At 38.0% G+C, this 13,846-nt stretch overlaps 1 protein-coding gene across 4 annotated transcripts in view; it reads left to right on the forward strand.

The window, feature by feature from the left end:
• Positions 1-13,846, forward strand: part of PASD1 (PAS domain containing repressor 1) — a 113,762-nt gene that overhangs the window by 76,140 nt on the left and 23,776 nt on the right. For all 4 annotated transcript variants that reach the window (XM_054676391.2, XM_016944438.3, XM_016944439.3 and 1 more), the window contains exon 9: positions 9,600-9,699. In XM_054676391.2, the coding sequence (XP_054532366.1) occupies positions 9,600-9,699 (100 nt within the window). The remainder of the gene's footprint in view (positions 1-9,599; positions 9,700-13,846) is intronic.

Consider the following 13,846-nt stretch of genomic DNA (forward strand, 5'->3'; position numbering starts at 1 on the left):
AAACTGTAAGATCCATGAGACTGTGTTTGCAGTGCCCAGTACTGTGCCTATCCTCATAAAACTTGCTGTCTAGTGCTGAGATGTACAACGAAACGAGAAACTACAGTACTACAAGAAACTGCACCATTCTGCATAAATGCCATTTAAGTTCATTCACTATTTCTACATGGACTAAAATGTTTTTCCCCTCTATATTTTGTATACTTGAATCCTTCTCACCCCTCAAGAAACAGCTCCATCTTCCCTCTCTGAGAAGTTCCTCCTGGTGCCCAGTTTGGAAGAGCTCTTCCTCCCTGCTTTCTACTCTCGTACTGACACTCTCCACTTTGCCTTGAGATCACAGAGACTGACTTAGCTCTTCTCCTAGAAAATCAAAAGCTTGCTGAGAGTGGGATCTGAATTGCATTCAGCTTGTGTCTCCCTCAGTACACAGACTAGCTCATTTTATTCAATTAATTCATTTTCTGATTTCTAGAATACAGTCATGTGTTTAGCTATGGGTCCATCTTGCCATTGGAAACTAACAGAGCTGATTTTCAGAACAAAAAGAGAAAACAAGGCCAAACTTCAAATCATATCTCATATTTGCACAGCCAACACAGGCCATTAGCGTTTTAATAAATAGCAAAGACATAAAACGTTTTCTTTTAACATATGCTGGGACTTGACTGGTCTCTGTTGCTTTATTTCCCCACCTGGCTCAATAATAGTCCTATAAAAGTGACAGAAAAACCATATACCATGTTACCTTAGAGGGATGACTGAGACGGTTACAAAAATAGGAAGACTCAGATGCCAAATAAAACATGGGATGTTTGGCAAAACCTTAGCATGAACATATGTACCTAGTCCAGGCGCTCTGAAGTTACTGGCTGTATTAAAAAGAAGTTGGTCCTGCCCTGTTTTATGATGTAAAAGTGTGTGTGTGTTTGTGTGTGTCTTGTTTCATTGAAGTGAAAGCAAATCATTTTGACTGAATAGTGACAAATATTAATTCATAAAATAGTTTTTAGACTGGAAAAATATTTGATAATGGATCCAAATATGAAAATAATGAAATATAAAAGTCAATGTAGTACCTTACAAACTGTAGAAATTATATCTGAGCTGTCAGTTCTAGTCCTTCAAAAACCCTGTCCTCTTTGAGTGAGAGATGCATCCCTATAGAACATCCTGTCCTCAGCTGGAAGGCTTGGCCTTAAGGGCTTATTAGTTAGTGGGAACAGAGCAAACTTTCTTTATATCTTACCACACAGTGCTGGTCTTAGTATAGTCTTGTGTCTGATTTATGAATTTCTCCTGGAATGAATTTTCCACAAATATATGATGGGGAACTGTGTAGCCTTGACATTCATTCTGCCCATGAATGTCTTTAGTGTTAGCAGCTGGCATCCAGGCATATTCCAGTGACTCACCAACCAAAGCTATATGTTGCCTTCTCTACGTTTGAAAAGGGGCAGGGGGCGGACCACAGAACACTAATCAGATTCTAAAGTTGCCTTCATGTTTACTTAATATTTCTGCACTGCCCAGAGGAAGCCAATATCAGCAATATTCTTTTTGAGATGACAAAACCTTGAAACTTTTTTGGGTATTTTTATAGCAATAGAGTTTTTGTTGACTTAGTGTTCATTTTTCTGTTTTCTCTTTATTATTTGACATTAGGGCAACTCTTACCATAGATTAATTGCTCTTCGGGGTACATCAGACTAAGATTTCTACCATGTTGATGATTTGTGTTTACTTTTAAAGTGTGATGAATATTGTGTATTACTTGTTTTTTTTTTTTAATTCTGGTGAGGAAATACCACCAAGTGCTGTTCGGTGTTTTTCCTCTTTTGATGTGTTTGTGGAAAACTGGTGTAACCAAAAAAGCACATTAGAGGAGTTCAAAATGGCCCTTTAGAGAGTGCTGATTTCTATGAAATGGATAGATTTTTAGTTGTATATTAGCAGTGATTTGAAGCAAGTCTTTACCATACAGCTAAAAGAAGAATTGAATTTTCTTAGCTATGCCATAAAAGTAATTACCTGCCAGATAAAAGGGACCTCATGTTATAAATAGTTGAAACTCAACATTTTGTTTTAAATCTTCATTTGCTAATACGTGAAATTATATGAACTAATCTATATGGTGTAGGTTCAATTATGTATCAGCTTCAGATATATCAGTTATATATATGTTAACCCACAAAAAGAATATGATTTTGAAAGCCATTAGAATCCATATCTGTGTCTCGTACAGGAAAACAGGAAGGCTGAAATGGAAAGATGCTTATAGACCCTAACTAATTGTCTCATGAAAGTCAGTCCTCTTCATGCTGTGGCCAGGGAGCAGTGAGGGTTGTGGTGCTCAGGATAGGGAATTGGAGAGAAGGGTGCATTATTTCCTGAGTCATCTTGTTTCACTTTCTGCCTATCTCTCAATCCCAACACACACCGTAGGCGTGTGCACACGCGTACTTACACACACACACACACACACACGCGCGCGCGTATACCAGACATTTTCCTTCCCCATCCTTTTAGGCCCTGAAGTAATAAATTACTCTGCTGGGGAGGACGGGTAAATTCAAATAGCACACTCCTTCCATTCAGAATATCTTAATGAAATATCATACTTTTCCCCTCACATCAAAAAAGACAGAACTTTTTGTGACTAAAAGTTAATTTCTTAAGCCAAAAGAAAATTTCTGGAAGCAGTCACTCAGGAAGTTTCCTAAAACATTCATATGCTAAGATGGTAAACGATGGGATTTGTTGTCCCTTTGTTAGCAGGAAAGCATGATCTTGAGCAGCTTCAGGTCCATCAAGATCTTTCCCAAGTGAGAACGCAGTGGGCTTTTCTGGCTGTAAGTTGTCCATTGCCTCTGCTGTCATTGGAGAGAAAGAAACCAATCACCTGCTCGTGTTTTTTCAAATTACAAAATCCATTCTTACGTTGTAAAAAAACAGGCTGCTGCTGATTTTGGCTCACAGGCCATAGTTTGGATCCCTTATCTATTCAGTATACTAAGTATCTGTTCATATCAATACATTATTCTTGATTATATGCAATGACTACATTCTTGATTATAGTCAATGGATATATTCTTATTTTCAACATTTTAAGGAATGTTTAATTTGTAAAAAGTTAAAAGTCGCAGAATGGTTTACCATTCTTATGAATAAAAACAGAATTTCAGGATTTCATATGAATGTTTCTGGTTTATGCTAATTTAATAATACACTTTTAAAGAATGCATTTTCTAATTTTTCAATGATTTAGCATGTTTTCAGATTTTATCACCAATATCATCAAATGACTTATTTGCCAAATTTACCATTTTCCCCAAACTTATATCTCTGAACTCTGATAAAACTTAATGACTTAGAGTGGATTGAAATATTTTAACAGTTTTTGAAGATACTTAGGATATATTGCACTTGGCCAATTTTTCTATTAACATTTTAAGAAAGGTTCCATTTGTCTGTACCCCAGGTCCCTTACTGCTGCAGCTGAATTGAGCAGGGGACAAGAGAGGGGAACTTGCAATGGGGAAAAGAAACAAAGGAGAGCCAGCATCCAGCACAGCTTGGGCTACCAACCCCTGAAGTTGGGTTGGGAGGAAACTGGAGTCCATGAGAGAAGGAAATGAGGAGCTAAGCAGGTGACTGAAGCCCTCAGGACTCTGAAATCCTTCATTCCAACAATAGTCTTAAACTCTGCCAACTCAGCATACTGCAAATTTTATGAATAGCTTAAAAAAACAGGTTTTTGGGCCGGGCGCGGTGGCTCACGCCTGTAATCCCAGCACTTTGGGAGGCCGAGGCGGGTGGATCACGAGGTCAGGAGATCGAGACCATCCTGGCTAACACGGTGAAACCCCGTCTCTACTAAAAATACAAAAAATTAGCCGGGCGTGGTAGCGGGCGCCTGTAGTCCCAGCTACTCGGGAGGCTGAGGCAGGAGAATGGCGTGAACCCGGGAGGCGGAGCTTGCAGTGAGCCGAGATCGCGCCACTGCACTCCAGCCTGGGCGACAGAGCGAGACTCCGTCTCAAAAAAAAAAAAAAAAAAAAAAAAAAAAAAAAAAAAAAAAAAACAGGTTTTTGGTAAATCAGTATATTTGGATAATTTGACAGATTGTTACTTTGATTCATGTTCATTCAGTCCATTTGTCTCCTGGCAAGTTGGCTTTTGGAAAATTTCCTATTAGTAGATTGACTTGGGAAGTTGGTATCCTTCCATACTGAAAAGCAGTGGCTTTCCAGAAGCAAAACTAAGAAGGAGCCAGGAGTTGGTCAAGATTGCATCCTTCCTGGAAACAATAGTGTGCACAAACTACCTGGCAAAGTTGGTAATAGCTCATAGTTATCTGCAGTTCATTCTGTGGAGGATGTTAGTGGGTTAACTTGCGGTGTGAATATAAAGTGATGGAATGGATCTTAACATATGAGCCTATCGATTTCAAAGACATACACATTTTGGTAATAGAGACAAATGTAGGCATCGCATGCCTCTATCAAAACATTTCATGTACCCCATAAATATATACACCTACTATGTACACACAAAAATCAAAATAAAAAATAAAAGTAAAAATAAACAAATTAGGGCATATTGGACGTGTGACATGACAAAATCAAGGCATTTCTGGCTGGGATTAAACAAAACTAGAGATTCTTTTACTACTCCCTAGTGGTGACACAACTATTGCCCTTACTGGTATAAGGAGTTAGCAGACTGGGTTCATATTCTGGCTTTGTCACTTGCTGGTTGTGAACTTATATGTTATTCATGTTATAAAGCTTTATTTTCCTCATCTATAAAGTGGAGATGATAACAGAGCATATGCCATTGAGTTATTGTAGGACTCAGAAAGGTAATAGGTGTAAGATACAGACCCCATGGTAGGAACTTGGTAAATGATAGTGTCTTTTCTGTCAGTCAGAGATGAGATTGGTCGTGGGTAGGGAGTATGGTTAGTTAGCATTTACCTTAAGATTATTGAGGGTGATGATGAAGCATTCACTTCAAGTTACTGATATTCTGAACCGATCCAAATTACATCCATTGACTATCTGCCTTTAGCCAAGTTTCCTAAAATGAACTAAATTCATCTTCAAATAATGTAAATCTATTAAGACGACTATCTCCAATTATTTATTTAATAAAAGGTGGCTATATTGAAAGAGAAGGACCTATCAAATATTTAGAAGGCAGTGTAGTTATTTTGTATTTGGAAGGATCAGGATTTGTACATTGATTCAGAAGATATTTACAAGTGTACATTGTATGCAGAGCCCTGTAGCCACAGAACACGCTTCTCTTCTCCCCCTCAAAGGAGGGTATTGGTCTAGGTGATCTACAGCAATAGCAACATTCCCAACTCTCTCAGTGCAGTTTCAAGTCACAAAACCCAGGCTCTTGATCCCTAGTCTGCTCATCTTAACACTAGAGCACCTGCTTCTTGGCTCCAAAGGAATAGAGAAATGATAGTGCATGCAGAACTCATCTTGCAGGAAGACGTTTTCTAGGAGAGAGAATTAAAATTACAAAAGAACAATTGTAAAGCAAATTACAGTATTATACCTCTCAAATCATATAGTTAAGTGGAATAGAAACTTAGAGACATAGGGTGGTCAATGAAAGAATGGCTAATGAGGGCATTTGAACTGACCACACTTATGGGGACTGTACAGATTACAACGTAATTTTTCTTTTTTTTTTTTAATTTTTCAGAATTTTGTTTTCACTTTTTGCATGTGGAGTTGAGAAAAATATTTTTCCAGCTTTATTTAGGTATAATTGACCAATATTGAGGGTATGTGACCCCAGCTTCTGTTCACCTTCCATGGCTTGCCTAGAATACTGAATAAAATAGTGGGAGGCTGGGGCAAAGAGAGGCTGTTTCAGGCTTAATTCCCAGGGAGCCACTTAAGAGGAATCCTCTTCTAAGAACATAATGACTCTTCAGGAGAGGTGGGCTTTGGAGCTGCTAGTATCTAGTTATCAAGGATGGCTGAGATGCAGTTGGATTTGAAGGAAAAGATGATACCTGATACTTGAATCAAGATTTTACATTTCAGACAGGGCTTGGTAGTGGGCTTCCTCTGAGAGCCTGTAGACAAGCCTTGGTTAGAGTAACCTTAAAAATTAGCTTCATAAACTTTGTTCATAACCTGCAACCAAGAAGGGAAATCTGGTTTTCTTTCCTTCCATCACTTCAGATTATATCATCTCAGCTGTAAATTAAATAGGGAGAGACATTTAGGATTATATTTTTACTGTCATCAGTTTCCTGACTCTCTGCCACAACTGTTCAAAACACACCTTAGTTTGTACTCCATTGACGTATGAAAGGACAGTATTCATTTGACATCTTTTTCATATTTACAGTTTCATTTATACAGCAAGTAGAAGTAGATGATCTTTTAAGCCAAGAACAACCTTGCATTAAAGTAATTCAGCAGTGTTGAGCACTTTACCAATGGATATCAAACCTCGGTAAAATATTTAAAATGAAGAGAGAGAAGAAACATGAAGGGCTCGATTTAAGAGTAATATTTTGAGATTTTACATAATGAGACAGAGGTACTTTTCTTTGTAGAATTAGGTGTTATTTTTATGTAACTACAACTGGCAAAGTGTTCTTTGATCTTTCTCCTTATTTTTAAAAATTAAGTGATACAATTTGGAAAAAGAAAGTTGTGCTTGTATCTGTTCCTAACCAAAGGCCAGCAGTGGATATGGCTGCAAACCCTCTGTTACATGTTATATCCCATATCCTGAGCCCGAACTCATTATTTACATGCACAAACTAGTTAGGTATTAAATATTCCCTAATGTTTTTATTTAAAATTGTAAGTGCTTCTCTGTGACTTTTAATTGTGAGGTGTTTTGTTTTGTTTTGTTTTGTTTTGTTTTGTTTTGTTTTCGGGTCTCGCTCTGTCGTCTAGGCTGGAGTGCATTGGCGTGATCACAGCTCACTGCAGCCTTGACCTCCCCGGCTCAAGTGATCTTCCCACTTCAGCCTCCTGAATAGCTGTGACCACTGGTGTGCACCGCCACATCTGTCTCATTTTTTATTTTTTCTAGAGATGGGATCTCACTGTGTTGTCCTGGCTGGTCTCAAACTCCTGGGCTCAAGTGATCCTCCCACCTTGGCCTCCCAGAGTGCCTGTGACTTTTATGTTCTACATCAAATATTTGCCATTTATATTGGCTTATGGAGAGGCACAAAATGTAAATTCACTGAATAATTTGGAAAATATTTACTTGTATTTATATTCTTGATATTTAAGTCGGTGGATTTGAAACAAAACATACTTGCTTCACAACATATTGCTGTCAAAGAGTTTTGTCCAGTAAAACTTACTGCATCCTTTAATACAGCACTGTCCAGTAGAACTTTCTGTGATGATTGCAGTGGCCTATAATCTGCTTCATCCAAGATGGCAGCCACTAGCTACGGAGCACTTGAAATGTGGCTACTGTGACTGAAGACTAAATTTTAAATTGTATTTAATTTAAATTAACTTAAATTTTGATTTAGCCACATGTGTCTAGTGACTGCCATATTGGACAATGCAGCAAGCAATACATTCCTATGTTGTTTATCTCAGATATAAAGTTATGCACTATTTAGAAGCCAATATAAAGGTATTAGATTGCTTTTAAGGAACAAATAGAAGCTCCAGCTTGTTCATTAAAATAATTTTGTCAATCCAGGCAGACTTGGGATGAAGGATGTGAAAACATTTTGATTGAATTGACTACTAAGTTTTATCTGTTTATTCCTTTATTTACTTAGCAAATATCCATTAAGCACATAGTAATTGCTCTCCATTGTGTGAAGTGCCTGGGATACAAGAAGTTTAAAGCATGTTCATTGCCTTGAAGAAATTAACCAGGTAGAAAAAGTAGATAGAAAGTAATAAGAAACATTCATATAAGGCAGAAGAGAGTTGAGAAAGAGGGAAGAGTCTAGGATGACTTGTAGATTTCAGTCTTGAGTGACGGGGTGGAAGGTGGTACTATTCACCAAGTAGGAGACACTGGAGTGGGGAACAGGAGTCTATACCATGTTGAATTGAGGTTAGATGTCCACATGCATGTGCTGAAGGCAGCTGGATATGTGGGTCTACAGCTTGGGAAGAGGTCTTGAGGTAGAGCTGTGGGAGTCACCCATAGTTGAAGCCAAGGGATACGACATGGTCTGCAAGGCAGATAATATAAAGAAATAACAGAACTCCAAGAGCAGCCCTGAAGAGGTACCAGCATTTATGATGTGAGAAAACATTCTGTTAGACTAACATAGCTTATAAATTTAGTCGGAGGTTGAAAAATTATTTTAAAAATATGTAATAATATAGGAATTTTGTTGTTAAATAATATGTGGGCAGATTTACAAGTGACTCCATTTATGTTTGTTTCATGACACTGAAAATCAAATCAGTAAGAAATATTTTATATTTTACATATTTCATATTTTAATTCAATTAATATTAACAACATAAAATATTACTAAATATATTTAATTAAACATATACTTTTTATATATTTTAAACATTCTGTATTCGATATAGTCCAGTTATACATGCAAATGAATGACTTAACTCATTAACTAGTTGTTTTATGCTGTGTAAATCAATACTTCCTAAATATTACGTATTTTGGATATCCGAAATACATTTTTCAAGCTCTTAATTTTTTAGTGTTAGAAATAAATGATGTAAATAAAATGGATTTTTGTCAGGGTCCTCTGAAATACAGAATGGAAAATTTATCTCCATTGGATCAGAATTCACTTTTTGAAACCATGTGGCATAACCCAGGTTTTCTCTTAATTATGTGTCTTCTGAATATGCTTGGAAAGTTTTATATATATCATTCTGCCACTGTCTTGCTGCTCTGAGGTCTTGTTTTTTATAATATTTATTATCAGACTTTAATTTCTCATTTTGTGGAGTAATAGGGGCTTTTCTAAAGAAAAACTCGTGAAAACAAAATACATTTCAATAACAGAATCTCAGTTATGAAATTTTTAAGGCTTGAAACACTATTATCAATATTAGAAATAAGATTCTCATTCATTCATATTTTCTCACCCATACTTAATTGGTGAAAAGTAAGCTAGTATTTCGACTCTAGTGTGCCATGAAGCTGCATCTCACCCTGGGCAAATTTCTATCTAATTTTGATAGAAATGAATTGTTAATGAGCCCCGAGAATGGAGAGTTTCTCTAATTACAGGAAACAAAATTAAATTGGGCCTAAAGGCATTTTTTTTTGTAATTGCAGTTGGTTTAAAAATTGAAAAAGAATATTCACTCAAACACCTTGGCTTTAAAAATATTGGTTTGCTCCCCACTGTTAAAAAGGCATTGAGACCTGCAGCAAACTTCATTCTAATGAGGGTCCAGATGATTTTTTTTTTTTGTAGATGTGTAGAACAACTCTGTGGGAAAAATGATACCTCAAAGATTAATGATGTTCTGTAGTAGGGAAAATAAAACAAATAGTTTTTATTTGAACCTTTTTATTGTATGATAGAAAATTTTGATTTAAATGGCGAGTGAGATATGCTTACCATCTCTCTTTTTTCCTATTTATAGTAGCTCTCAAGGTCAAAGAGGACACACTAGCATGAAAGCCGTGTATGTTGAACCTGCTGCTGCTGCTGCTGCTGCTGCTGCTGCTGCTGCTATCTCAGACGTATGTACACTGAGGACCATAGACTACAATCTTAGACCCTTATCCGTGTGATGTTGATTATTTAGTTAATGTGTGTTACCAAGAAGTATGTCATATGGATGTGACACATGAGCAGTGTTCCACAGTTGCCATCTTGTAGACATTTCTTATTAGGAGCCAGTAACTGCCAGACTTCGAATGGTCCCTCTAGTGCTTGAAAAAGAATTAAGCTAAGCTGTATCCCAGATGTTGTTCAGGGTCTTTTTGCCTTGTGAGTACATTTCATAATGGAAGTTTACTTACTGACCTGCCTGGTGTAGAAAGCCATGAAGGCCAGAACCTAGTGCCTAATTAGCCTAGGTTGTCTGCATCCGTTCTCTAAGACAATGAATGTATCATCAATTTATTCATTAACCAGATATGACTAGAAAGAATCCTTAAGGGACATACATTAATAGAAATCTACCTGGGTCTACCCTCAGTGATCTGATGAAACTCTAGACTGGGACATAAAACCAAACTGCAAGGAGAGAGGTAGAGAAGAACAGAAGAGGTATCCCAGAAGGCATTTCCCACGTTAAAAAGTGACAGGGTGGTTCCTCACCTTACATGCCACTCCATGGGTATATGTACCATAGCTGATAGGCTGGATCACCACAGTGGTAACAGTGCTACAGAGAGAAAACATGACCGAGACATCAGAAGACAAGGGTTTGATTCCTGATTCTGCCACTTACCAGTTACGTGGCCTGGGGAAAGTTATTTTACCTCGGACAGCCTCAGTTTCCTCATCTGTAAAATGGAAGTAGTAATAATAATCTCTGCCAGGCTACCTCATGGGGATATAATAATGCTCAAAGGAATCTTATCGGGATATTTATTTTACTCCTATAATAGAATGAAACCTCTGTGAGAGGAGAGACCATTGGCTGTCTTGCTGGTCAGCATATCCCCAGTATTTTGAACAAGGCTTGTTACACACAGTAGGCAGTCATAAATATTAGATGCACAAATGAGTACTCTACGTTAAAGCACTCTGTTATTTTTATAGAACTCTTCAAATATTTGGTAAAGGGATTTCAAGAGCAGTATAGACAGGCTGCATGCATAGACTCTAACTTTGGTTTTCAGGCCTCCATGTGTTTTGCCTGAATGAATTTGTACTGGGATCAGTGCAGACAGCAGGTCTTTTCAGTATTTAAGTTCTTCTGTAATATGGAGATGCCATGAGCACATATTTTAAACATGAAGTGCTGATTTTGTATTGAATTGTCCAAGTATTGCTCATTTAACAAAGTATGTCTATGTGAATAAAACTTTCTCCAGTCCGAATAAGTACCTCTGCTTAACCTAATATTCTACTCAAAGAAGTATGAAACAAAGAGGAAATAAGGTAGAAGAATGCTAATTTAGACAGAGCAGTGTTCTGTTTACACACAAACTAATTACAGGTATGCTAGGAAAAGGGGCCAAGCCGACCATATAGCTCTAGCCATCAGTGTAACATCTACACAGTTGTCAGGCTTGCTTCATCAGCCCGTCAGTAAATAAATATTTACCCAGGGTTTATACTGTACTGTGTGTGAAGAATCCAGAGTCCCTAAACTTAGTATGTGTTGAAGAAAGCTGGATTAAAATATTCTCATTTTATAAAATATATAATGCCTAAGTAATTATAATATTTAGAGAAAAGTGGGCTGTTTAAAAAAAAAAGAAACACATAATCCCACTGCTGTGGCACAGCTGCTATTTAATTTTGCTTCTTCCCATTCAGTCTTAGTCCACCAACGTATATATTTTTCATGTAGTTACAATGAAAAATACAGCTTACATTCTACTGCATACCCTTGGCTTCCACTTATCACTAAGTTCCATTTTTTTCAACAGTCACATTGATCATTTTTTTAAACTGTATAATATTCCATGAAATTGTGAGACCTGCTTCCAGCCAAGATGGAGTGAGGAGGCCAGGTTAACTTGCCTACCTGAAACGGGCAAAAATAAAACAGACAAAATATATGACACAACAGTTTTCATGATAATGGCCAGCAGGGAGCAAAGGCCATGGATTCTTGAGCAATTGGAAATCAATGAGAGGAGCTCCACAGTTACCAGAGCTTACTACATAGCAAGTTTCTAGGCCACATTGCAGAGAGGGAGAACACATATGGAGCCCAGTGGACTGCCCGAGTTGAGACTGAGGTGAGAGTATAGGGAGACTAAGTTTGCTAGCAGAGTCCTAGAGAAGAGAGAGCTGCATGGAGAAAGAATGCCAGAGATCTGTGAGGGGCCCCCTCTAGTATTCAGCAGCATATTGATTGGCATATTCACTTGAGGAAGCTACTTGAAGTGGGGCTAGGGGAAAACCATTCCAGAGGATTACAGAGAACAATACTAGTACTCACAAAGGGTTAGTAACAGTTCTTGTTCCTACCAGCCATACTGGAAATCCTCATAACACACAAGACATTAAGTGAGAGTACACAGAAATGTCTTGCATCAGGTGTGGAGAAAAATTAACCCTAATAATATGGTTTGGATCTCCTTTTTAATTGACTCTGTCCCAAATACTTCTCTTAATGATGAGTGTAGGTGACTTATGTTAGTAGCCACCCACATTCTGCCATCCATTCCTAGAGACAGGTTGCTCCTTAGCCATGTTACACTAAACAGGCATGTTTGGCAGAATTGCAGCTTGTGCATTATCAGATTGCTTTTGCACCCAAATCCATTGTGTCAGGAGGTGGCAGGTGGGGTGGGATCTTCAGAAGCAGCTGTCTTTGAGCATGAACCAAGAGCTAGGTAGGACAGAAGCAGACAACACAGAAACAGTCTGCTGGAGCTGATTACTTGCAAATGAGAGGCCAGGACAAACCTGATTTAGGGAATAATCATGAGAGCATCTTGCACTGATTTTATACCTACTATGGTAGGCATTTAGTCATTTATTCATTCAACAGATACTTATTTAAGATTCTAAAAAGTAGTCAAAGAAGATCAGCCCTGAAGAAGAATAATAACACTGAAAACTAAACTGTATTAAGAGCTTCCTATTTGTGCATTTTACTGGGTGCTTAAGTCCCACAACAGACCTGTGAGGCATTATCATTCCAGTTTTACAGATGGCAAATCTCAGAGTCTTGCTATTGAATAAGTTGCCCAAAGTCACACAGTAAGTGTCAGAGCCAGGATTCAAACCCAGATCTGTCTGATCTCAGTATCTATGTCTCTTACTGCCCAATGAGGCGTCTACTTTTAAAACTATTTTGTCATATTGTCCTATTTGTTGCATGGTTTCCCTTTTGTTCTTTATATATTTGAACATTTTAAATGTGTTTATTTTTAAAGGCCATTTCTGATTCCTTCATTTACTGATTTATTGAACAAGCATTTATTGAACACCTACCAGATACCAGACACTGTTTTAAGTTGGGGGTGGATTCATCAGTTAACAAAACAGTGAAAAATTGTTGCTCTAGAGGAACTTACATTCCAACAGTGAGAAACAGACAATAACGAGATGAAAATATTAAATAAAGAAATCATTGATTAGAAGGTGACAAGACTTAGGCCAGGCACAGTGGCTCATGCCTGTAATCCCAGCACTTTGGGAGGCCGAGGCAGGCAGATCATGAGGTCAGGAGTTCGAGACCAGCCTGACCAATATGGTGAAACCCCGTCTCTACTAAAAAATACAAAAATTAGCCAGGCGTGGTGGCACATGCCTGTAGTCCCAGCTACTCAGGAGGCTGAGGCGGGTGAATCACTTGAACCCGGGAGGCGGAGATTGCAGTGAGCTAAGATCGTGCCACTGCACTCCAGCCTGGGCGACAGAATGAGACTCCGTCTCAAAAAAAAAAAAAAAAAAAAAAAACCAAAACTCAACCCAACCCAAACAAAAGAGAAGGTGACAAGACTTATTGAAAAGATAGAACAAGATGAGGAGGTTTGGGAATGCAAGAGGTGGGGGAGTACAGTATTAAATATAAGCAATGACTTGAAAAAGGTGAGAAAGCTAGCCATGAAGACATCTATGGTCGGGGGAGACTATTTCAAGAAGAGGAAAAACTTCTGCAGGGTTTTGGAGGTGGAAGCATGCCTGGTGTTTAGAGGAATAACGAGAAGGTCAGAGCAGCTGGAGCAGAGTGAGCAAAGCTGAGAGTAGGTA

Source organism: Pan troglodytes, chromosome X (genome assembly GCF_028858775.2).
Source record: "Pan troglodytes isolate AG18354 chromosome X, NHGRI_mPanTro3-v2.0_pri, whole genome shotgun sequence".
Classification (NCBI taxonomy): domain Eukaryota; kingdom Metazoa; phylum Chordata; class Mammalia; order Primates; family Hominidae; genus Pan; species Pan troglodytes.